Below are 19,281 nucleotides of genomic sequence, written 5' to 3'. Positions count from 1 at the left end.
ACCCAAGATTAAAGGCAGAAAGACAATCTTTTTTAAAAAGATTTTATTTATTTATTTTTAGAGAGGGAAGGGAGGGAGAAGAAGAGAGAGAGAAACATCAATGTGTGGTTGCTGGGGGCCATGACCTGTAACCCAGGCATGTGCCCTGACTGGGAATCGAACCTGCAATGCTTTGGCTCTCAGCTCATGCTCAATCCACTGAGCTACGCCAGCCAGGGCACAAAGAGACAATCTTAAAAGCAGCAAGAGGAAAGGAGAGAGTTACCTACAATGGAGTGCCCTTAAGACTATCAGCTGATTTCTCAAAAGAAACCTTACAAAAAAAGGGGGTTGGAAAGAAGTATTCAAAGTCATGAATAGCAAGCACCTACAAACTAGATTACTCTATCCAGAAAAGCTATTATTTAGAATGGAAGGGCAGATAAAGTGCTTCCCAAATAAGTTCAACTTAAAGGAGTTCATCATCACCAAGTCTTTATTATATGAAATGTTAGAGGGACTTATGTAAGAAATTGAAGAAGATCAAAAACTATGAACAGTAAAATGACAAGAAGCAACTATCAACAACTGAGCCTAAAAAAATGAAAACAAATACTAAGCAAACAACTATAACAGGAATTGAATCACAGAAATGGGCATCATATGGAGGGTTTTCAGTGGGGAAGGGGAGGGGAAAAACAGGGGGGTAGGTACAGGGAATAAGAAGCATAATTGGTAGGCATAAGAAAGATGGGAAGAGGTTACTAATGGTATAGGAAACAGAGAATTCAAAGAACTTATATGTACAACCCATGGACATGAACTAAGGTGGGCGATGCTGGAGGGTTTGGGGGTGCAGGGTAGAGGGGGAATAAAGAGGGAAAATTTGGGAAAACTGTAATAGCATAATCAATAAAATATACTTCAAAAAAAGCAAAAAGAACCAAGTGGACTGGTCTCAGCTGAGTTTGGTGCTTATCTGCTGGTTTCTCCCTTTGGATGCCAATCTGATATCTGAGTCTGATGTAAGCCAATGTCAGGTGTCCATGTCTGGCCCTCGTCAGCCTTTTGGAAGCTAGAAGCAACTCAAAGGTTGTCACTGATTCTTCCAGGCTTGGCTGTTTCCATGGTGGGCCAAGCGGCTCTGCAAAGCTGGCTTTTTGTCAGCACGAGGTCCAGAGTTGTGTCAGTAAACGTCCCAAGTGACTGCAGGATCCACTTCTGCCTTGAGAGGGCTTTTAGGTGTGGTTTGGATCCCTAGACAGGGCATGTACAGGAGGCAACCGACTGATGTTGATGTTTTCTCTCACACCAATGCTTCTCTCTCTCAAATCAATAGATATCCTGTATGCATTGTCTTCTTTCAAATCTCATCATCCTGATGGGCTGGTGGGAGGGAGAGAAGAGTCCAGCAGCAAAATTATAACATGGAACGAAGATGGGGTGTTCACACCACTCCCTCCAGTGTCTTGGCCTCAGGCTCCTGCTGCTGCACTCCAGCCATAGCCTCCACAGCCAGTTCCTCCTTGGTGGCCTCTCTCTACCCTCATCACCCCCAGCTCCTCAGCCAATCCACAGCCTCTTTAGTTAGACTCTGTCCAGCTCATGATTCCAGCGACTCCCTGAGCCAGTGACTCCCTGGGCCACAGATGTGACCACCCCCTTCCTGGAAAATATCAGTCCCTGGACCCAGGCTCCTGGCAGCAGGGCTCAAGGCTGGGCCTGCACAAAGGGTGTGGTAGAGAGGGCAGGCACAGAGGCTTGCTTGCCTGCTCCAGCTGATTCTTCCCAAGGAGGATTTTGTAAATTTCACAAAGTGGCACACACTCTAACCCTTCACAGCCACCAGTGCCAGGCTGGACAGCGGCAGTGGCAGTGACTCCACCAGGGGAACCCAGACCACCTGTCCCAGAGCACCCACACAAAGGGACAGACACTTGCACACTCACACATGCACACATCACCTGCTCACATGTTCACTCACACATTCTCTCACATGCACTCAACTGGCTTATCAAGTTGATTTCTCTGTAGTTTAGCTGTAAGACTAGTCCAGGGCTAGGAGCAAGTAGATGGAGCATCCAGCTACTCTGCAGCCATCTTGGAACTCTGATCTTTCTACTTACATCTTGCTGTCTGACTTGAGCCACTATTAGTGCTATCATGTGGGTGAGAACTTATGCACACACTGGAAATTTTATCTGTAATGCCATTAGTGGACTCCTTGGACATAGGAGATAAACAGAGGTCTTGCTATGCCTAATGCTGGAGAGGAAGCTTCAGTTTGCTAACACTAAAGGCTACTTTCTTTTTAAAGCCAGAATTTATATTTTTATTTAAAGATGTTCAAGGGAATTTTATTTATTTATTTATTTATTTATTTATTTATTTATTTTTTAATCATTGTTCAAGTACAGTTTTCTCCCTTTTACTCCCAATCCAGCCCACCCACCCAACCCTCCCCACTTCCCTCCCATTACCACCCACCCCCTAGTTTTTGTCCATGTGTCCTTTAAATTTGTTCCTGTAAATCCTTCCCATTCTCCCTTGAAATTCCCTCTTCTCTCCCCTCTGGTCACTGTCAGCCTGTCCTCTATTTTCAGTGTCTTTGGTTATATTTTGCTTGTTTCTTTGTTTTGTTGTTTAGGTTCCTGTTAAAGGTGAGATCATATGGTATTTATCTTTCACTGCCTTGCCTATTTCGCTTAGCATAATGCTTTCTAGCTCCATCCAAGCTGTTGCAAAGGGTAGGAGCTCCTTCTTTCTTCCTGCTACATAGAATTCCATGTGTAAATGTACCATAATTTTTTGATCCATTCATTTACTGATGGGCATCTAGGTTGCTTCCAGCACTTAGCTATTGTAAATTGTGCTGCTATGAACATCGGGGTGCAAAGTTTCTTTTGGATTGGTGTTTTAGCGTTCTTAGGATATAGTCCCAGCAGTGGAATTGCTCGATCAAAAGGCAGATCCTTTTTTCATTTTCTGAGGAAGTTCCATACTGCTTTCCATAGTGGTTGTACCAGTCTGCAGTCCCACCAACAGTGCACTGGGGAGAAATCCCCTTTTCTCCACAACTTCTCCAACACTTGTTGTTTGTTGCTTTGTTTATGATGGCCATTCTGACTGGTGTGAAGTGGTATCTTATTGTGGTTTTAATTTGCATCTCTCTGATAGCTAGTGATATTGAGCATCTTTTCATGTGTCTTTGGATTTTCTGTATGTCCTCCTTGGAGAAGTGTCTGTTCAAGTCCTTTGTCCATTTTTTAATTGGGTTCCTTGTCTTCTTAGAGTGTAGTCGTGTAAGTTCTTTATATATTTTGGAGATTAAATCCTTGTCTGAGGTTTCATTGGCAAATATGTTTTCCCATACAGTTGGTTCTCTTTTTATTTTGATACTGTTTTCTTTAGCCATGCAGAAGCTTTTTATTTTGATGAGGCCCCATTTGTTTATTCTTTCCTTTATGTCCCTTGCTCTAGGGGACAAGTCAGTAAAAAAGTTTCTTCGTGAAATATCTGAGATTTTCCTACCTATGTTCTCCTCTAGGACTTTAATGGTGTCACGTTTTATATTTAAGTCTTTTTTCCACCTTGAATTTATTTTTGTATAAGGTGTAAGTTGGTGCTCGAGTTTCATTTTTTTGCACATAGCTATCCAGTTCTCCCAACACCATTTGTTGAAGAGACTGTTTTTACTCCATTTTATGTTGCTGCCTCCTTTGTCAAATATTAATTGACCATAGAGACTTGGGTTTATTTCTGGGCTCTCTGTTCTGTTCCACTGGTCCATGTGCCTGTTTTTATGCCAGTACCAGGCTGTTTTGATTACAGTGGCCTTGTAGTATAGTTCAGTGTCAGGTATTGTGATCCCTCTTACTTTACTCTCTTTCTCAAAATTGCAGCAGCTATTTGGGGAGATGTTCAAGGGAATTTAAAAAGGCCCAAAGATGTCCAAGTTTTCTAAAAGATTATACTGAGTTGGTGTCTGTTGTCATTGCTAAAGCCTCAGTTTGATCCTGGTTATGTATATGCTTTGATAATTCTTCTAGTTGAGTAATGATGAATTTCTCTGACTCCTAGGATCTTTCATAAATGGTCATCAGTTTACAAATGATGACACATGCAATACTAGAAACAATCATGAAAGGCTTGCCATAAGAAAAGGTTCTGGGCATACCAGCATCATGGACAGCAAAATAACAGCACCTTCAAATAAGACCAGTGGGTATAGATATTGTTAAAGTGGAACATACTGATGAACACTGGAGAAGTACTCCTGGAGCCCCCTGCTTTACATCAAGGTAATCTACTTCCAACAGGAATCTTACCCATGTAGTGATTACCCCTGTGGTTTTATCCACGATAGCAATGCTGTTACTCAGAGACTCCAAAGAGACAGACCCATAAGGGCTTGGAAGATGCTTCCAACAGCTGGTCATCAGGCTGAGCAGGGGCTTTGGTGTCAGATAAATAAGTGTTCTCATCTTGGTTTATTATGTGTGAGACATTGGGCAAGTTTCAGTTTCCCCATTTACAAAATGGAAATAAAAATACCTATCTCAAAGAATGTTATAAGGAGTAAAAGAGATACTCTTAGTAAAGTGCACTACCACCAAATGGTTATAATAAAACAAATGCTACTATTATCATCCTGTAATTCATAGGATGTAAGGACTTAAATGTGTGGAAAGTGTGTCATGACTAAGGCCCATGGAAGAAAGCATCTCATTTCACCAATATCTATGTCTTTGACAAATAACAGAGACCACCAAAGAAGTTATATACAGTGCAGTAACAAGTGATCTTTGAGTCAGAAGACATTTTTGTTGATCTTTCATTAAGCCTCTAACAGGACAATAGGCACTATGCAGCTCTTGTGTGGGGATGCAATGAGCACTGTACTTAGGGGCCCTGTCTTTGTGGAGCTTAAGTTCTGATCAGGAAGGTAGATATTAAGTAAATGATTCCACAGTTATTTTAATTACCACTGAGATAAGTGCTTTGAATGATGAATACAATGTGTTATGAGAGTGACCAGGAGGGTGAGGTGTGGGGTCTAGGTTAGTCTGAGGAATTTCAGGGAAGGCTTCCCTGAGGAGGTGACACTTAAGCTGTTAACGAGGTAAAAATGAACATGGGGTGGGGAGGCCAAGGGGGACACCTCCAGGCAAAGAGAGCTGGGTATACTTGGTCCCAGAGTTTAAAGTATTTGAGCAAGTTAAAAGAATGCAATCTGGCCAGCATTGCTGGCGCATTGTGAGAGAGAAGGGGACCCGAGACCTGGGTTTGAGACCCAGTTCTACTTATTGATTGTGTGGCCTTGGGCAATTAATTTAAACTTCCTATGCTGCAGTTTTGTTGTTTTTTATCATGGAGATACTACCACACAGAAATAGTTGAAAGCATTAAGAGACATATGTTAGATTTTTGTAAAGGATGCACCAATAAGGTCTTATGCTTCTGTGCTGATCTAAGTGTAATAAATACCAAAAACATCTGAAGGTGTATGTTAGTCATGTTAGCTCTTTGAATTTCAGGGTGATGACTCAGAAAGACAGGGAAAGAAGGTTAAAACTCTGGAGAAACTTGCTGACTCTAGCTGCTGAAGCAGAGCTTGTTTCCCATCTGCTCTAGACTTTCCTGCTGCTGCATGAGAATGGGCATTGAGTCCCTGGGCCAGGGCAGGGACCATCTCACCCACTGTAATAGAGGCATGGTTTCCATGTAGGGCCGCAGAGGCAATTCTGCTAACATTTTGATGTATTTTCTTCCAGCTTTTTAACATATATATGCCACAGTTGTATGAATTTTGAATCCTTTTCCCCCTCAAATTCTCATTTTTTCAATGTTAGTATCATTGGAAGATACTCTTTTAAACATGTTTTCATAACTATTCCTTTGAATGGATATATTCCAACTTACTGAGTCAGGTACCTGTGATTTGGACCTTAGGATTGTTTCCTTGTCTGGTTTAGCACTAACAATGTGGTAATGAATATCACCAACATAATTTTCAATTTCCTAGAATCATAGATTTCTCTTTTCCAGGGGGGATTCCATCCTTCCATACCCTCATTTTACACAGGACTTCAAGGAAGCCAGAGACAAGTTGCCAGAATGAAAGACCTTGGGGGTTTGTTTGTAGGTTGCCTGGAAAGCACCCACTCAGATACTCTCCAGCCCTTCTGTGTCTGGGAAGGATGTCCTCTGAGTACTCAGCTATGCCAGGACCATATAGGAGCACAGAGGGAGGGTGTTCCACTGGCCAAGCAGCTGAACTAGCCTGTAGATGGGGCACAGAGACAGGAAACATCTTTCCAAAGCAGTCTAAGGAACTTATCCATACGGCATTTTCTTGGTGTCAATGATTCTGTTTTAGTTGAAGCCCACTTATTTTGATTCTGCCCTGCTAGGAGGACAGGCCACTTAGAGGAGAGGTGGCTGTCATTTTGAATGGTTAGAAATCCTGCCCCATTCTACTCCTTTTCTGCCCATTTTTCTAGTTGGGTGGTTCTCAACCAGTCCCTTGGGAGCATTTTGAAAATACGTGGGCTTTTTTTTTTCTGTAATTACGATGATGGAGGAAGGCACAATTGGCATTCATGGGTAGTGCAGGGGTATAAGATAGTCTTCAAACTAGTCTGCATAATGAAGAATTGTCCCTCAACTAGATTCTCAAATGTCCCCTAGGACATTTCTTGTAGGTGAAACCTGTGCTTAATTATCTGAGCCTAAAATTTAATAGTTACAAAACACTTTAATATACAATTAACTTTCTGGGAATGCAATTACAGTTTTGTGTAAACTTAGGGAAGACTGACTTTGCTAAGAGAGCTGTCCAACATTTTAAGTTACTTCACTGACGACAACATGCTGGAAGTAGTCTCACTTGTAGTAGCCGGTGTGCAGCAGCTCCATCTCTGTGGCTCTATGGATAAGTGCCAGTGGCTGTGTGCTTATCCCAGCTTCTAGTTTAGTCAGGCCTCAACACTCACACATATTGTGCATGCTATTTTACTACAAATTACTTTTCATTAGACAGGGAAGGATGTTGGTTCTTTTAAAGGTTTATGTATGTAGGTAGGCTATAGTATCTGTGAATTTCAAGTCAGCATAATAAAGGAGTCATTACAAAATATTTGTTATAAAAACGGCTGAAGATTGAGAACCTCAATCCTAATCAGTATTTGGCTTTTCCCTATCTCTTTCCCAGGATCAGCCAGAAAGAAGTGGAGTTTCCCCCGCAAAAAGCCTTGTCTCCTCTCGCCCAAATTCACTCACATGAACAGCCACACAAGCAGGCAGACACACACACACACACACACACACACACACACAGACACTGACACACCTTCCACCACTAGACCCTAGCCAAGAGCCTCTAGAACTGTCAAAAGGTCCGCACTTCCCCTCTTCTGTCTCAAGAGCTTCCAGTTCTTCCTCAGTGAATAAATATTGATTGTCAGGCCCTGTTGGACTGCAGAAGGTAATGCAGGTTCCTGTCCACTTCTTGGAGGCCCTTTTGTCTGTGCCCCCCGCCCCCGCCCCGCTTTTTAACCTCCTACTATCTCAATTTCTCCCTTTGGTATTCTCCTCCCCAACTTTTGCTTCCAGTCCTCTCTCCGCATTCCTTTCCCAGAGCAGGCTAGTAGAAACGCTGCTGAACCCGTGAAACCACTCTGGTCTCCTGGCTCTTTTCGTCTCCACCCAACTTCTGTTGCGCTTAGAAGGCTCGGGGACTTCACCCCCTCCTTTTCCTGCTCTCCTCTCCGCTGTCTGACCCTGGCTTCTTCCTCTCCCACCTGTCTTCTCCTCCAAGCCTCTGCTTCTCTCCTCTCACCCAGATCCAGAGCGGCCTTCTCTTTGTGCAACCGTCTTCCTCCACCTGCATCCTAGATTCCCTGTCTCAACGCCAGCTCCTGCGCCTCGGGCACGGCTTTCCGCGCCTCTACCGCGTCGTCCAGCGGCCTCCGCCGCGGGTCGCAGCGGAGAGCGCACCTGCACCCGCGTTCTCCCTGCGCTAACCACCGCCCCTGGCGCAGCCGGCGGTCCAGGGCGGGGCCGGGGGCTGGGGCGGCTCCCCGGGCTTGGGATGTGGGAGGGGCCCTCCCTCCCCGCCGGGCTCCCCTCCCCCGCCCTCCCTCCCCGCCGTTTCCCCGCTCTTCCCCCCGCCCGGTCTTCTACCGCACCCTCCTGGTCCCTCCGCCCCGGAGCTTTCCGGGTCCCCGGCGCCGCCTCCTTCGCTCCCGGCTCCCGCGGCCTCCGCCGCCGCCCCGGGGACGGATAGACGGGGGTGCGGTCGGCGACAGCCGGAGAGGAGGCCGAGACCTTGGCTGGGCCGGAGCCCGAATTCTAGTAGGAGGGTCGGGCGGAGGGAATAGGTGGAGGCGAGAGGAGGGAGAGCGGGGCGCAGCGGCCGGGCCTGGAGCCTTGAGGCCGTGGACAGGCGGGGAGAGCTGGGCCGGAGCGCCGAGGTAGGGGAGCCGGGGCCCCGGAGCAGGGCTGGGGGGGACGCGGGGAGGGCCGAGCCGGGAGCCCGAGGCTGGGGGAGAGCAGGGGCGGCGGGGAGGCAGCCGGGGAGCTGGGTGAGCCGGGCCGTGGAGCCGCGGGGCACGGGGGGCGGGGGGGGGGGAAGAGGTGGAGTCCCGGGAGGGTGGGGGGCCGAGGGAGCCTGGAGGAGGGTGTGGACACGGTTTCTCTCCTCCTCTCCCCTCGCCCGCCGGGGCTCCGCCCCCGCCTCCCTCGCGGGGCTCTCTTCTCGAACCCAGGCTGAGTGGAGTCGGAGCCCAGGAGCTACGGCAGAGAGGCCGGGCCACCTCCGGGTCCGGGTGGTGCCGGCGGGGCTCGATGCGGTCCTCACGGCCGCCTCTCAGTCAGATGCTGCTGCTGCTGCTGCTGGCGCCACTCTTCCTCAGCGCCCCGGGCGCGGGCGGGGCGCAGACCCCCAACGCCACCTCTGAAGGTGCTTCCTTCTCCCGCGACTTCTGGCATCCCTCCATCTTTCCTGGTCCTCGTTCCTGTCCCGTCAGTCAGGCAACCACGTCTGCTTAGCCCGCTGGACTACCCCTGACAGCTTTTCTATCAGCGCACATCAGTACTAGGCTACCTCTCTGTGACCCTGCGTTATTTTCTCAACTACACCCCTTTTTCTGGCCCCCCATCACTACCCCAGTTCTGCCCTTTTCTTAGTTCCACATTTCTCCCAGGTGGCCTTGTAAGACCCCCGTCTCATCTCATCCTAATTCAACTCAAACGTCCTCTTTGAGCCTTTCTCACACCCCCTACGGTTTCTCAGTTACTTTTCTCCTTACCTCTAATCAGCACCCTTTCTTCCCAACTTGTGGGCTTTCATTAGACTTATCCCTGACTCGTTACTGTCTACCCAGAGTTCTCCGAGCAGAACATTAGCTCTGAGCAGAGTTTTGTTCCATACCCATCTCCTCTCCGACTCTCTAAACATCCCATCCCATCCCATCCCATCCCCTTTGTCCTCCATCTGTCCATTGACCACACCCTAGGGTCTCCTGCATTTTCGCCCAGTGACTCTACCTTTTCCCTTTCCCCACCATTCCTTTCTTTACTCCTTCTTGACCCACCTCTCAGGTTGCCAGATCATACACCCGCCCTGGGAAGGGGGCATCAGGTACAGGGGCCTGACTCGTGACCAGGTGAAGGCTATCAACTTCCTGCCTGTGGACTATGAGATTGAGTATGTGTGCCGGGGAGAGCGCGAGGTGGTGGGGCCCAAGGTCCGAAAGTGCCTGGCAAATGGCTCCTGGACAGATATGGACACACCCAGCCGCTGTGGTGAGTAGCTTCCCAAAGTCCCTCCCTTCTTCAAGACCATTCCTATTCCTGCCTCAAACTTAACATTATTGTTTGCAAGTCAGCACTTCAAATCCAGTGTAATTAAACTCACAAATACATCTACTTAAGAGGGACTTTATTGTGTGCAGTGTGAGCCAGTAGAGTTAGCAGCCTGGACATTTAATTGCATCCTTCCTTCATTAGGCCATTGACCATTTATAAAATAACCTGATTATTCATCTTGTGAGTTATTTTCTTTGAGTATTATTCGTGGCAGTTTATGCAGAAACATTCTAAGATGATTTCATCACATTTCCGAATATCTTTGTCTCCAATGCAGAGACTGCATACCTAAGAAACAGAATCCAGTTTAATACAAGCCAACTAGAATAAGAAATGCAAATCTGACTGTGCATCTAAATTCACCCCCCCCACCGCCCCCCAAAGCCAGAGAACCACCCACTGAAGAGGTCCCATTTTATGTGCTTATAGCTCCATCTTGGGTCCCTACATGGCAATGTTTTTTCTTTTTTTTTCCTGTGAGAAATGTGGATACTTCCAGGGCTAAGGGAGGACTGGAGACTGAGTGGCTAATCCTTTTTACACTGGACTTCCTGCACTGTAGGATGCTTATGGATCTGAACCCAAAGCTGAGCCTCCTGCTCTCTAAGGGGACAGAGCCTTCTCCAACCTGTCTGTCTCTCTCTTTTCCTGTCTCTCCACAGTCCGAATCTGCTCCAAGTCTTATTTGATGCTGGAAAATGGGAAGGTGTTCCTGACGGGTGGGGATCTCCCAGCCCTGGACGGAGCCCGGGTGGATTTTCGGTGTGACCCTGACTTCCATCTGGTGGGCGGCTCCCGGAGTGTCTGTAGTCAGGGCCAGTGGAGCAGCCCCAAGCCCCACTGCCAGGGTGAGGGGAACAGCTGCCTGCATGCAGCTGATGAGAGCATAGAGTGGGCTGGGAATGGATGGACAGAATGGGTGCTATACAGAACTGGGGCTTTGGGGAGGCAGAAGTGAAAGCCTAACTCCTTTCTCCATCCACCTGCCTCAAACTTCCTCCTGCAGTCCCCAGTTTCCACTTTACCTATGTTGGCTTAGGGCTTCCTTTCTTTACCTTTCTCTTTTTATATCTTCTCCCTGCTCATAGTTCTTGTGCCTCACATTTTCTCTTTTCTGTTATGAATCTCACCCTCCATCACCCTTCTTAAGATTTAAATACTCCAATTTTCCCTGTTCTCACTCCCTTTCTCTAAACTTAGAACTTTCTATGCGTAAACCTCTTCTAGAATTGATCCCTCTCCATTCGTTGTATAACTGAATTATTTTACAGACCTAGAAATAAATCATGTCATACTTAGAAAAGTTAGTAAGATTGGGAAGAATATCTGGGGTAGCAAATTATCAAAATAAAATGAAAAAGGCTTAAAACTGGGCAGCAGAACTGTCACAGCATTAAGGACAACCCAGGAATGGGGATCAGCCCTCTTTGTACCTTCCAGACATCCACCATCATTCACTGAGGGAGGTGGTCTTGTGTTCATCACCTTTCCTGCCATCTAGTTTGGCAAGTTTCCCCCTTTCTTAGTCACATAGATTTTTCCCTCTGTAGCCTCCTCTCCTGGGATGCATGCATACTTTTTGCTGCTTCTTCCCTTGTAGACTCTTTCAACATTCTCAGATTCTCAGTTAATTATTCTGCATATAGTTTATCATTCCATTCTGGAAATTAGGAGTCTCATAGAGGGGTGGGTTAACTATGAAACGAATGAAATTTAAGCTTTAGATTTCCTCATTTAGACAGGTCTCTTCTTGTGCTCTAATAATGTACAGAGCTCTAATAATGTTTTCACATGGTCATAAGTATTTTATAAAAATTGCCCAAGTAAGATGTTTTAACAGCAATAGCTTAAAACCGATTGTATTTGTAATTGTTTTCTTTAAAAGACAGACTCCCAACTTTTATAATATTTAAGCTCTACAAACCCGGATCTGCCCATGTCTTAGCTGTAGGCATTTCTGTCTTAAATTCTGCTGTCTTATGAAAAATAAAAGAAGAAAACTAGGAAGCCCTGACCCACAGTCCCCCTTGCTCTTATCCAGGCACCCTACCCTCAGAAAGGCATCCTCCCCAGAGAAAGGTAGCTGAATCTCCTCTCCCCTGTCTTTGGCATGAACAGGTGTGGGAGGGGGCTGGGGATGAGGCCAGGGAAGCTGGGCGCCAGTGGTAACTCTTCTTTGATCCCGTCTTTCCTGCTGCCAGTGAATCGAACGCCACACTCAGGTGAGCTGAGAAACCCTTATCGCGTGCACTGCAATACCCTGCCCCATCACTCTTTACCCTCCACCCGCCCGGATTCTGCCCTTAGAGTCCTCCCACCAGTCACCCCAGTTTACGGCAGGCTGTTCTTTCCCTACCTGTTTCCTGCCTCTAGTCCCGGTTTTTGCTGGGCCGCGGTTCCTCCCATCTCCCTGCCTGGCTGCCTTTCCCTCGGCGCCTCCTTCTCCCAGACTCTGCTTCGGCCAAATGGCAAAGCCCCAGCAGGGGGCAGCAGGAGGCCGGGATGCCCTGAGCTTCCCCCTTGTCTTCCCTTTGGGGTACCTTCAGACCCTCCCGAGAACCTTTTCCTGGCCGAGAACGTTTTCCTGCCCACCCCTCTCTAGGATTTCACCTGAGGACTCTGTCAGCCGTCCCACCTTTCTCACCCCTGGCCCAGCCTCACCTCCCTCTGTTAGCTCCTTCCTTACCCGTTCCTTCCTCTCATCCTTTTTTTCTTTGTTATCTCAGTTTCATTTCCCATCACCCTTTCAACAGCTTCCCAGCCCCTTGTTTTCTACTTCTGTTCTCATCACTCCCCTTTGCACCCCATTCCCCACTCAGCTATCTCTTTCCAAAACCGTTTCCCCCGCCCTCCGCATCCCAGCCCTCACCTGGCACAGTCTATTTGCTCCCCCATTGACACACTCTGGCTCAGCCCCTTTCCTCCAGCGTCCCACTCCTCTTCGCCTAATCCACCCCTCCCTCCGCTCAAAGCTCCAGCCTCCCCACCTCGCACTCCCGGCAGGCCCCTCCCACTCTCTTCTGCTCCCACAAGGCCCCTTCCTCCTCCCCTTCTCTCAACGGGGTGTCGCTATCTCCCTCTCTTCCCCTCGGCTGGCTCCCCGCTGCCTTTCCCTTGGTTGCGCTCGTCTCTATCCCCGCCCCCCTTTCCCCTCCTCAACTGCTGCCCCCACCCCCTCCGCGTCTCCAGTGACGTCAGAGCCCCTTCCATCCCAGCATCTCTCTCTCTCTTCCTCCTCCCCTCGGTTGGTCAGTCAGTTGCGAGGAGAGGTGGTGGCTGGCGGTGGCCGTGGAGGAAGCTAGAGCTGTGGGGACCTTAGGAAGCCAATCTTCCCTGCTTCTTCGAGGCCCTTGTCCCTTTTGCTCCACAAAACCAGGGATGGAGAGGCCTCCTCGACACCCCTACAGCAGCCCTCCCCAGGACAAGTGTCCCCCCTGAGCTCCTCCTCCCCAAGCAGCTACCTCCCACTCTCTCCCTGCCATGGGTCCAGGGGACGCCAGTACCCGGGTGGGGTGGCCACTGTCCCTCCTGGTGGCCATAGCGGTGGGGGTGGCTCCGGTGGTATGGGCCTCCCACTCTCCCCATCTCCCTCGGCCTCACCTGCGGGTTCCCCCGCACCCCTCCTCAGAGCGGCGCGCGGTGTACATCGGGGCGCTGTTTCCCATGAGTGGGGGCTGGCCAGGGGGCCAGGCCTGCCAGCCCGCGGTGGAGATGGCGCTGGAGGACGTGAACAGCCGCAGGGACATTCTGCCGGACTACGAGCTCAAGCTCATCCACCACGACAGCAAGGTAGCCCTGGACATGGGAGTGGATGGGTGGGGAGGCTTGGGGAGCAGGGGCCCGGCCATCACAGTCTAAGTCATTTCTGGGATTTATAGGCGGACCCCTCCCATATGTGACTAGCAGGAGAAGGGCTGAGAGTACAGGCGCTTGGGGAGAGTCAGAGGGGCTGGAGGTTCAAGATAAGGGTTTAGGGCGTTCAAGATTGTTAGTTGCATTGCAAGGCAGACCCTCCTGTTCTCAGAGACCCATGGAAATGCTGGGGTTTGGGGAAGCTGGTGATGGATTTAGGGTACAAGCTGAGCCTGATTCTCTGGGGAGTAAGCTAACCCTGGGATGGGTTGGGGGATGGAGAGAATTTCAGGTGGGGAACTGTATGGGGTTTACATTTACCATGGCAACAAGGTAAATCTTGGCATCGGTTTTGAGCTGGAAGGAATAGGGACCAAATGAGAAACATTTTGGGGAGGGATTTGATAGCTCTAGGTATCACAAAAAAATTGCAGGTAATGAAGAGCCCCTCCTCACTTCTCAACCCTAATCCTGTGGAGGATTCCTGGACTGTGAGACTATGTAGCATATGTGGTTGGGGAAGGCAGATTCATGGTCAAGAGATGGGTAGAGACACTGGGAAAATGAATTGGATTAGAGGTCCACCTGGGAGCCCCCACAATAGTGTGGGGGTGGAGAGAAATCAGGATACAGGTGGCAGAACTGGACTGGGAAGGGATGACAGTGAGGGAGGGCCAAGGAGGCAAGCTGAGCGGTGAGAGATCCTGGCACATCCTGAGGAACTTAGTACTGCGGCCTCTAAGATGTGAGATGGGAAATGGATGTAGGGTTAAAGAGGTGAGGAAAAGGGAGGGGGGAAGGTAAAGAAATTTATGTCTAGGTGTAGCAGGGGATGGTCCTGTAAGTTTCCTTTCCCTCTCCTATCTGCTACCTAAATAATTGGGCGTGTGGGGAAGGATGTGATACAGGGAGGAAGGAAATTTGGGACCTCACATTCATCTTCTCTCACCTGTGGCACAGTGACTTAAGGGATTGGGAGTGAAATAAAGTACAGAGGTAAAGATTTGGTGACCTCACCTCTGGAGTGAACTGAGAGTTTATATTCATGTTTTAGAACAGTAATCTATATCTAGAAATAGGTATGTGAGGGAGGAGGGACTGAGTGGGATTGAAGGAAGAGGGCTTGGGGAGAAGAGAGCACAGGGGCTTGGAGAGGGAACTTCAGGTCTCTGACACTTTGACAGTGATTCTCAAATGTCACTGTGCATAAGAATCACTGCAGGACTTTGTTAAATATACAGATTCTAATTCCTTGGTTAGGGATGAGTCCCAAGGGTCTGCATTTTTATCAATAAAAATCTGTCCTGATGGGTGCCTACATAGCTAACCCCAGATGTTAATGGGAAGAGTAACAAGGCTCGGGAAGAGAATTAGGTTTTAGGGCAGGAGGCAGCGTGGGAAAGAGGGTCAAGCTGATGGAAGGGTCCAGCTTAGGAGAGCCAGAGAAGTAATTGGCTATGGGGGTGGAACTCTAGGGAGAGACAGGGAGGGATGGATGTAAGCTTTGTGATGGGGATCACAGGGAGCTCAGACTCATCCATGATGACAGGTGAGTCCCTGGGGATGTTGGGGAGCAGATGGGGGACCTGAGAGAAGGGAGATGGAGGAGAAAATAGCAGAGGCAGCAAGGGGGAGATGGAAAGGCAGACAAACTGGAATGTGTTGTTTCCTGCCTGCAAATATGGATCCTTGCAAGAACAGGGGAGCGGGAGAACAGAGGAGGTATGTATTAGGGCTGGGTGAGAATCATGTGGTGGAGGAAGTCTGCAGGAATACACTGGGTGTGGAAGGGCAAAGGGATGTGAAAAAAGGTAGGGAGGGATACAGACACAACGGAAGAGACATCTGGGGAGCATACATTGCCCTGTTTGTATGTACCTTATATATGTTCTTATATGTCCTTGTTGTTCCCAACCACCTTTTCTTTAGAAAAAGAAGGGAGGGTCACTGAGGGGCCTTGTGGGAAGCTGGGGTAGGAAGGATCTGGAGTAACAGATGCTGGGAGAGGTCAGGTAGGTGGGGCCTGAGAACGTAAAGATACACAAAGATGCCCGAGTAGGGGAGATGAGGAATCTCAAAAAAAGACAGCCATTGAGCACTGCCCTTGGCAGTGCGGGCAGGTGTGCAGCAGAGTTCTGGGTTCCTGTTGGCTCTTCAGACTCTGCCAGCCTCCCTGAGTCTCCCTTCTCCAACTTCCCACAGTGTCCCAAATGTCAGGGCTCAGTGGGAAGCGAGCAGATGCTAGGGGGCCTTCTTTATTTCCTTGCAACTTGCCCTCCCCATTTCACCTATCCCAGTCCCCTGTGCTTCCTATTTGTGTCCCCTCTGCCCTGGCTCCCCACTGGCTTCCATTTCTTCTTCACTTCCTTTGGGGCTCCAGCAGCTTCTGAAATGTCACCTTTCAGCAGGAGGGCAACAGGCAGTTGGAGACCCGTTGATCTTCCTCCCCCACTTCCCCTCCTCCCAGTATTCCTTTCCTCTCTAGTTTTCTGCATTGATCACTTTCCCATCTCTATGGCACTCCTTCATTCACCCCTGAAGGTATCTAGTTTCTTAAACATCATTCTATTTATTCTTCCCCGTTCTCCCCTCATCCTTGTTTCTTCCCCCACCCTTAAGTGTCTCTTTTTCTAATGGACCCATCAAATGTCAGGACCCAGCAGGAGGGGATGGATGCTGAGCTAGACCCCCTAGTGGACTTGTTCCTGCTTTCTCTTGTTTATCACTACCCTCTGAGGAGAAGAGGGAGAAGAAAAAAAGGAAGGTGGGGAGAGGGAGTTTGCAGAGGTGAGGGAGGATTTTCCTAAACTGGCTTTGAGGAGGCTATCTGGGGACTTGTGGTGAGTTTGTTCATATTCCTGTAGACTCTTCTATGCACAGATGTTTGGAGCATAGAAACATGGTAAGGAGTAGGAGTGATGGAGGGAAGGTGGTAGGGATATCTTGATGAGCTGGAAGGAGGGAAGGGGTATATGCATTTATACTGACCAAAGGATGTGGAGGAAAGGATATGAGTTAGCACCAGCTGGAAGACAGAGAGGGTATTTAGCAGGTGGGGGGAACCAAGAAAATGGGAACAGGTGCCAGGAAGGAGAGGAACATGGCAGTAATGATAAGAGGGTTTCAGCAGAGGGCTGGGTAGTTGGGGGAAGTAACTAGGTTTTGTGGGAAAAATAAAAGAGAGAGTTGCAGGGATCAGAGGACCTCTAGGAGAGCCTACCTCTCCCTCACTCCCCATTTAGTGTGACCCAGGCCAAGCCACCAAGTACCTGTACGAACTGCTCTACAATGACCCCATCAAGATCATCCTCATGCCCGGCTGCAGCTCTGTCTCCACGCTCGTGGCTGAGGCTGCCAGGATGTGGAACCTGATTGTGGTAAGTGGGGCTTGGGGGTCAGAAGATAGGCCATTCTCTTTTGGGTGTATCTAAGAGGACAGCTTCCAAGATTCAGAGCTCTTTGCAGACCTGAACTAACTAGCCTCCTAGCAACAGTGGCCTGGCTGTGCTGCAGCCACCAGAAGGAACTGAAGTCAGATCAGGGAAGGAGCATCTTGATTGTGAGGGTGTGTGGGCCTTCGGGAATTGCTTTCCTAGGGTGGAAGTAGAGACACTTGGAGAGAGTGGGAAAGGTTGGAAGCTCTCTTGGCAGCTCTTGGTAGCTGCCCACGTGTGGTGGAGTCCACGTGTAACGTCCCCTGTTGCCCTATTCCTGTTCCTCATAGCTTTCCTATGGCTCCAGCTCACCAGCCCTGTCCAACCGCCAGCGCTTCCCCACATTCTTTCGAACTCATCCATCAGCCACATTGCACAATCCAACCCGTGTGAAACTTTTTGAAAAGTGGGGCTGGAAGAAGATTGCCACCATCCAGCAGACCACCGAAGTCTTCACGTCGGTGAGGAGGACCTGAATAAACGGGCATTCACTCCAACTGCAGTGCAGAGAGATGTGACGTGGAATCCATTCCGGGGAAAGATCCTGATTCTTTATCACGAGAGAACACAAGGGGGTTAAGTGCATGTTCTTTCTATAGCTAGAGGAACGAACAAGCTTAATTTTCAGGATCCTCTTCAACTTTTTGGTTTTAGGGCTTTTTCCCCACTTTGATGCTTTGTTCTCCAGACAGGTAGTTCCCAAATGACCCAGGTCTAATAAAGTAGGTTCACTCCAAGGTCAGGACACAGTAAGGGAGAGAATATGTGATAGGAACCCAGGTAGCAGATTCCAGAGGTGCTCGTGGGGGTGGTGGGTGGGTGTGAATGGGAATAGCAGGATGGAGCTGTGGAAGTGGGTACAGGCACAGAGAAGGAGGAGAGAGGGAGAGAAAGATGGAGACAGAGACAGAGAGCAAAGGAAAGGGAGAGGGAGAGAAAGAGAGGAGACAGTTGGAAAGACAAATATGTGAACATGGGTCAGGTAGCTGACTCAGAGAGATGCTGACAAACAAGGTGAGGTGGAAGTAGAGAGGAAACACATGATCTACCTGAAGAAGACAGTTGGCTTCCTCTCTTTTATTCTGTTTGAATCTTCTATTCACCCTTATGTTCAGCGGCCCTTTAATCTTCCCCCCAACTTTCTCTTAGTGATTCAGGACATTCTTCTGTGGTCCTTTTGTCTGTCTGCTCACTTGCCTCTTGAGATTGATATAATCTATATCAGATCCTGTCTTGTCTTTTCCTGGTTCCTCTGTTTCCTTTTCTCCTATTTTTGCTGTCAGTGGTAAGGGGCTGGGGCGGGGGGTGAGTGGGTGTGACTTGTGTGGACATAGAAGCTCAGGAGGGCTCGCCATGCTCCATGCTCCTCCTCACTTGGGAGCCATATCCTGAGACTCCAGGTGCTTTCCTTTGAGCACTCTTGGACAGAGGATGTTGGAGGAAGAAGGTTCACACTGCTGCTGTTCCTTCATTGAATGTGCAGTCGCAGGTAAGATCTCTGGTCTTTGCCCACTGTGCACCCCATGTTTTCTCTGTTTTTCATTCCCACTCAAGACTCTGGACGATCTAGAGGAACGAGTAAAGGAGGCTGGAATTGAGATTACTTTCCGCCAGAGTTTCTTCTCAGACCCAGCTGTGCCTGTCAAAAACCTTAAGGTGGGGTGATTGGAATGGCAGGGTGACAGTGGTGGGTTGGAGAGGAGAGTCAGGTGGGGGAATGTTTGTTATTTTATTTTTAAATTGAGATGTAATTGACATATAACATTGTGTAGGCTTAAGGTGTACAACATGTTGATTTGATGTACTTACAGATTATAGTATGACTACCACTGTATTGGCTAATACCTCCATGACAGTCATCTCCTGGGGAAGTTTATCTCCATCTTTCGGTTGATATCCACCACTTATTGAATAGAACTGTGCACTAAACACTTTGGGTCAGGAAATCATAGCTGTAAGAGCACTTGGCTTAGCCCCTCCAGCATTCCAGATACACTTAGCACTGTTTCTCTCTCCATTCTGTAGCGCCAGGATGCCCGAATCATCGTGGGACTTTTCTATGAAACTGAAGCCCGAAAAGTTTTTTGTGAGGTGGAGTTGGAATCTGAAGAGGGAGGGGGACTGGGTGCATTCTTTGCCTTGGGTG

General features: G+C 48.7%; 1 protein-coding gene across 6 annotated transcripts in view; it reads left to right on the top strand.

Moving 5' to 3' along the window:
• The first annotated feature begins 8,134 nt into the window (after nucleotides 1-8,134).
• The window catches only part of GABBR1 (gamma-aminobutyric acid type B receptor subunit 1), a 30,621-nt gene continuing 19,474 nt past the window's right edge, over nucleotides 8,135-19,281 (top strand). The window contains exons 1-10 of one of the 6 annotated variants that reach the window (XM_045825980.1): nucleotides 8,135-8,453; nucleotides 8,748-8,941; nucleotides 9,583-9,786; nucleotides 10,512-10,697; nucleotides 12,051-12,071; nucleotides 13,478-13,638; nucleotides 16,944-17,078; nucleotides 17,426-17,596; nucleotides 18,690-18,791; nucleotides 19,161-19,226. In XM_045825980.1, coding sequence (XP_045681936.1) covers nucleotides 8,827-8,941; nucleotides 9,583-9,786; nucleotides 10,512-10,697; nucleotides 12,051-12,071; nucleotides 13,478-13,638; nucleotides 16,944-17,078; nucleotides 17,426-17,596; nucleotides 18,690-18,791; nucleotides 19,161-19,226 — 1,161 coding nt within the window. In that variant the 5' untranslated portion in view covers nucleotides 8,135-8,453; nucleotides 8,748-8,826. Of the gene's footprint in view, nucleotides 8,454-8,747; nucleotides 8,942-9,582; nucleotides 9,787-10,511; nucleotides 10,698-12,050; nucleotides 12,072-13,477; nucleotides 13,639-16,943; nucleotides 17,079-17,425; nucleotides 17,597-18,689; nucleotides 18,792-19,160; nucleotides 19,227-19,281 lie in introns of those variants that run through there. The other 5 variants (XM_045825976.1, XM_045825977.1, XM_045825979.1 and 2 more) reach the window with 5 other exon arrangements.

This window comes from Phyllostomus hastatus, unplaced genomic scaffold (assembly GCF_019186645.2).
Source record: "Phyllostomus hastatus isolate PE091 unplaced genomic scaffold, TTU_PhHast_1.1 phas_scaffold_60, whole genome shotgun sequence".
Lineage (NCBI taxonomy): Eukaryota > Metazoa > Chordata > Mammalia > Chiroptera > Phyllostomidae > Phyllostomus > Phyllostomus hastatus.
Note: the sequence above shows the minus strand (reverse complement) of the source record. Positions and strands in the feature narration are given on the sequence as shown.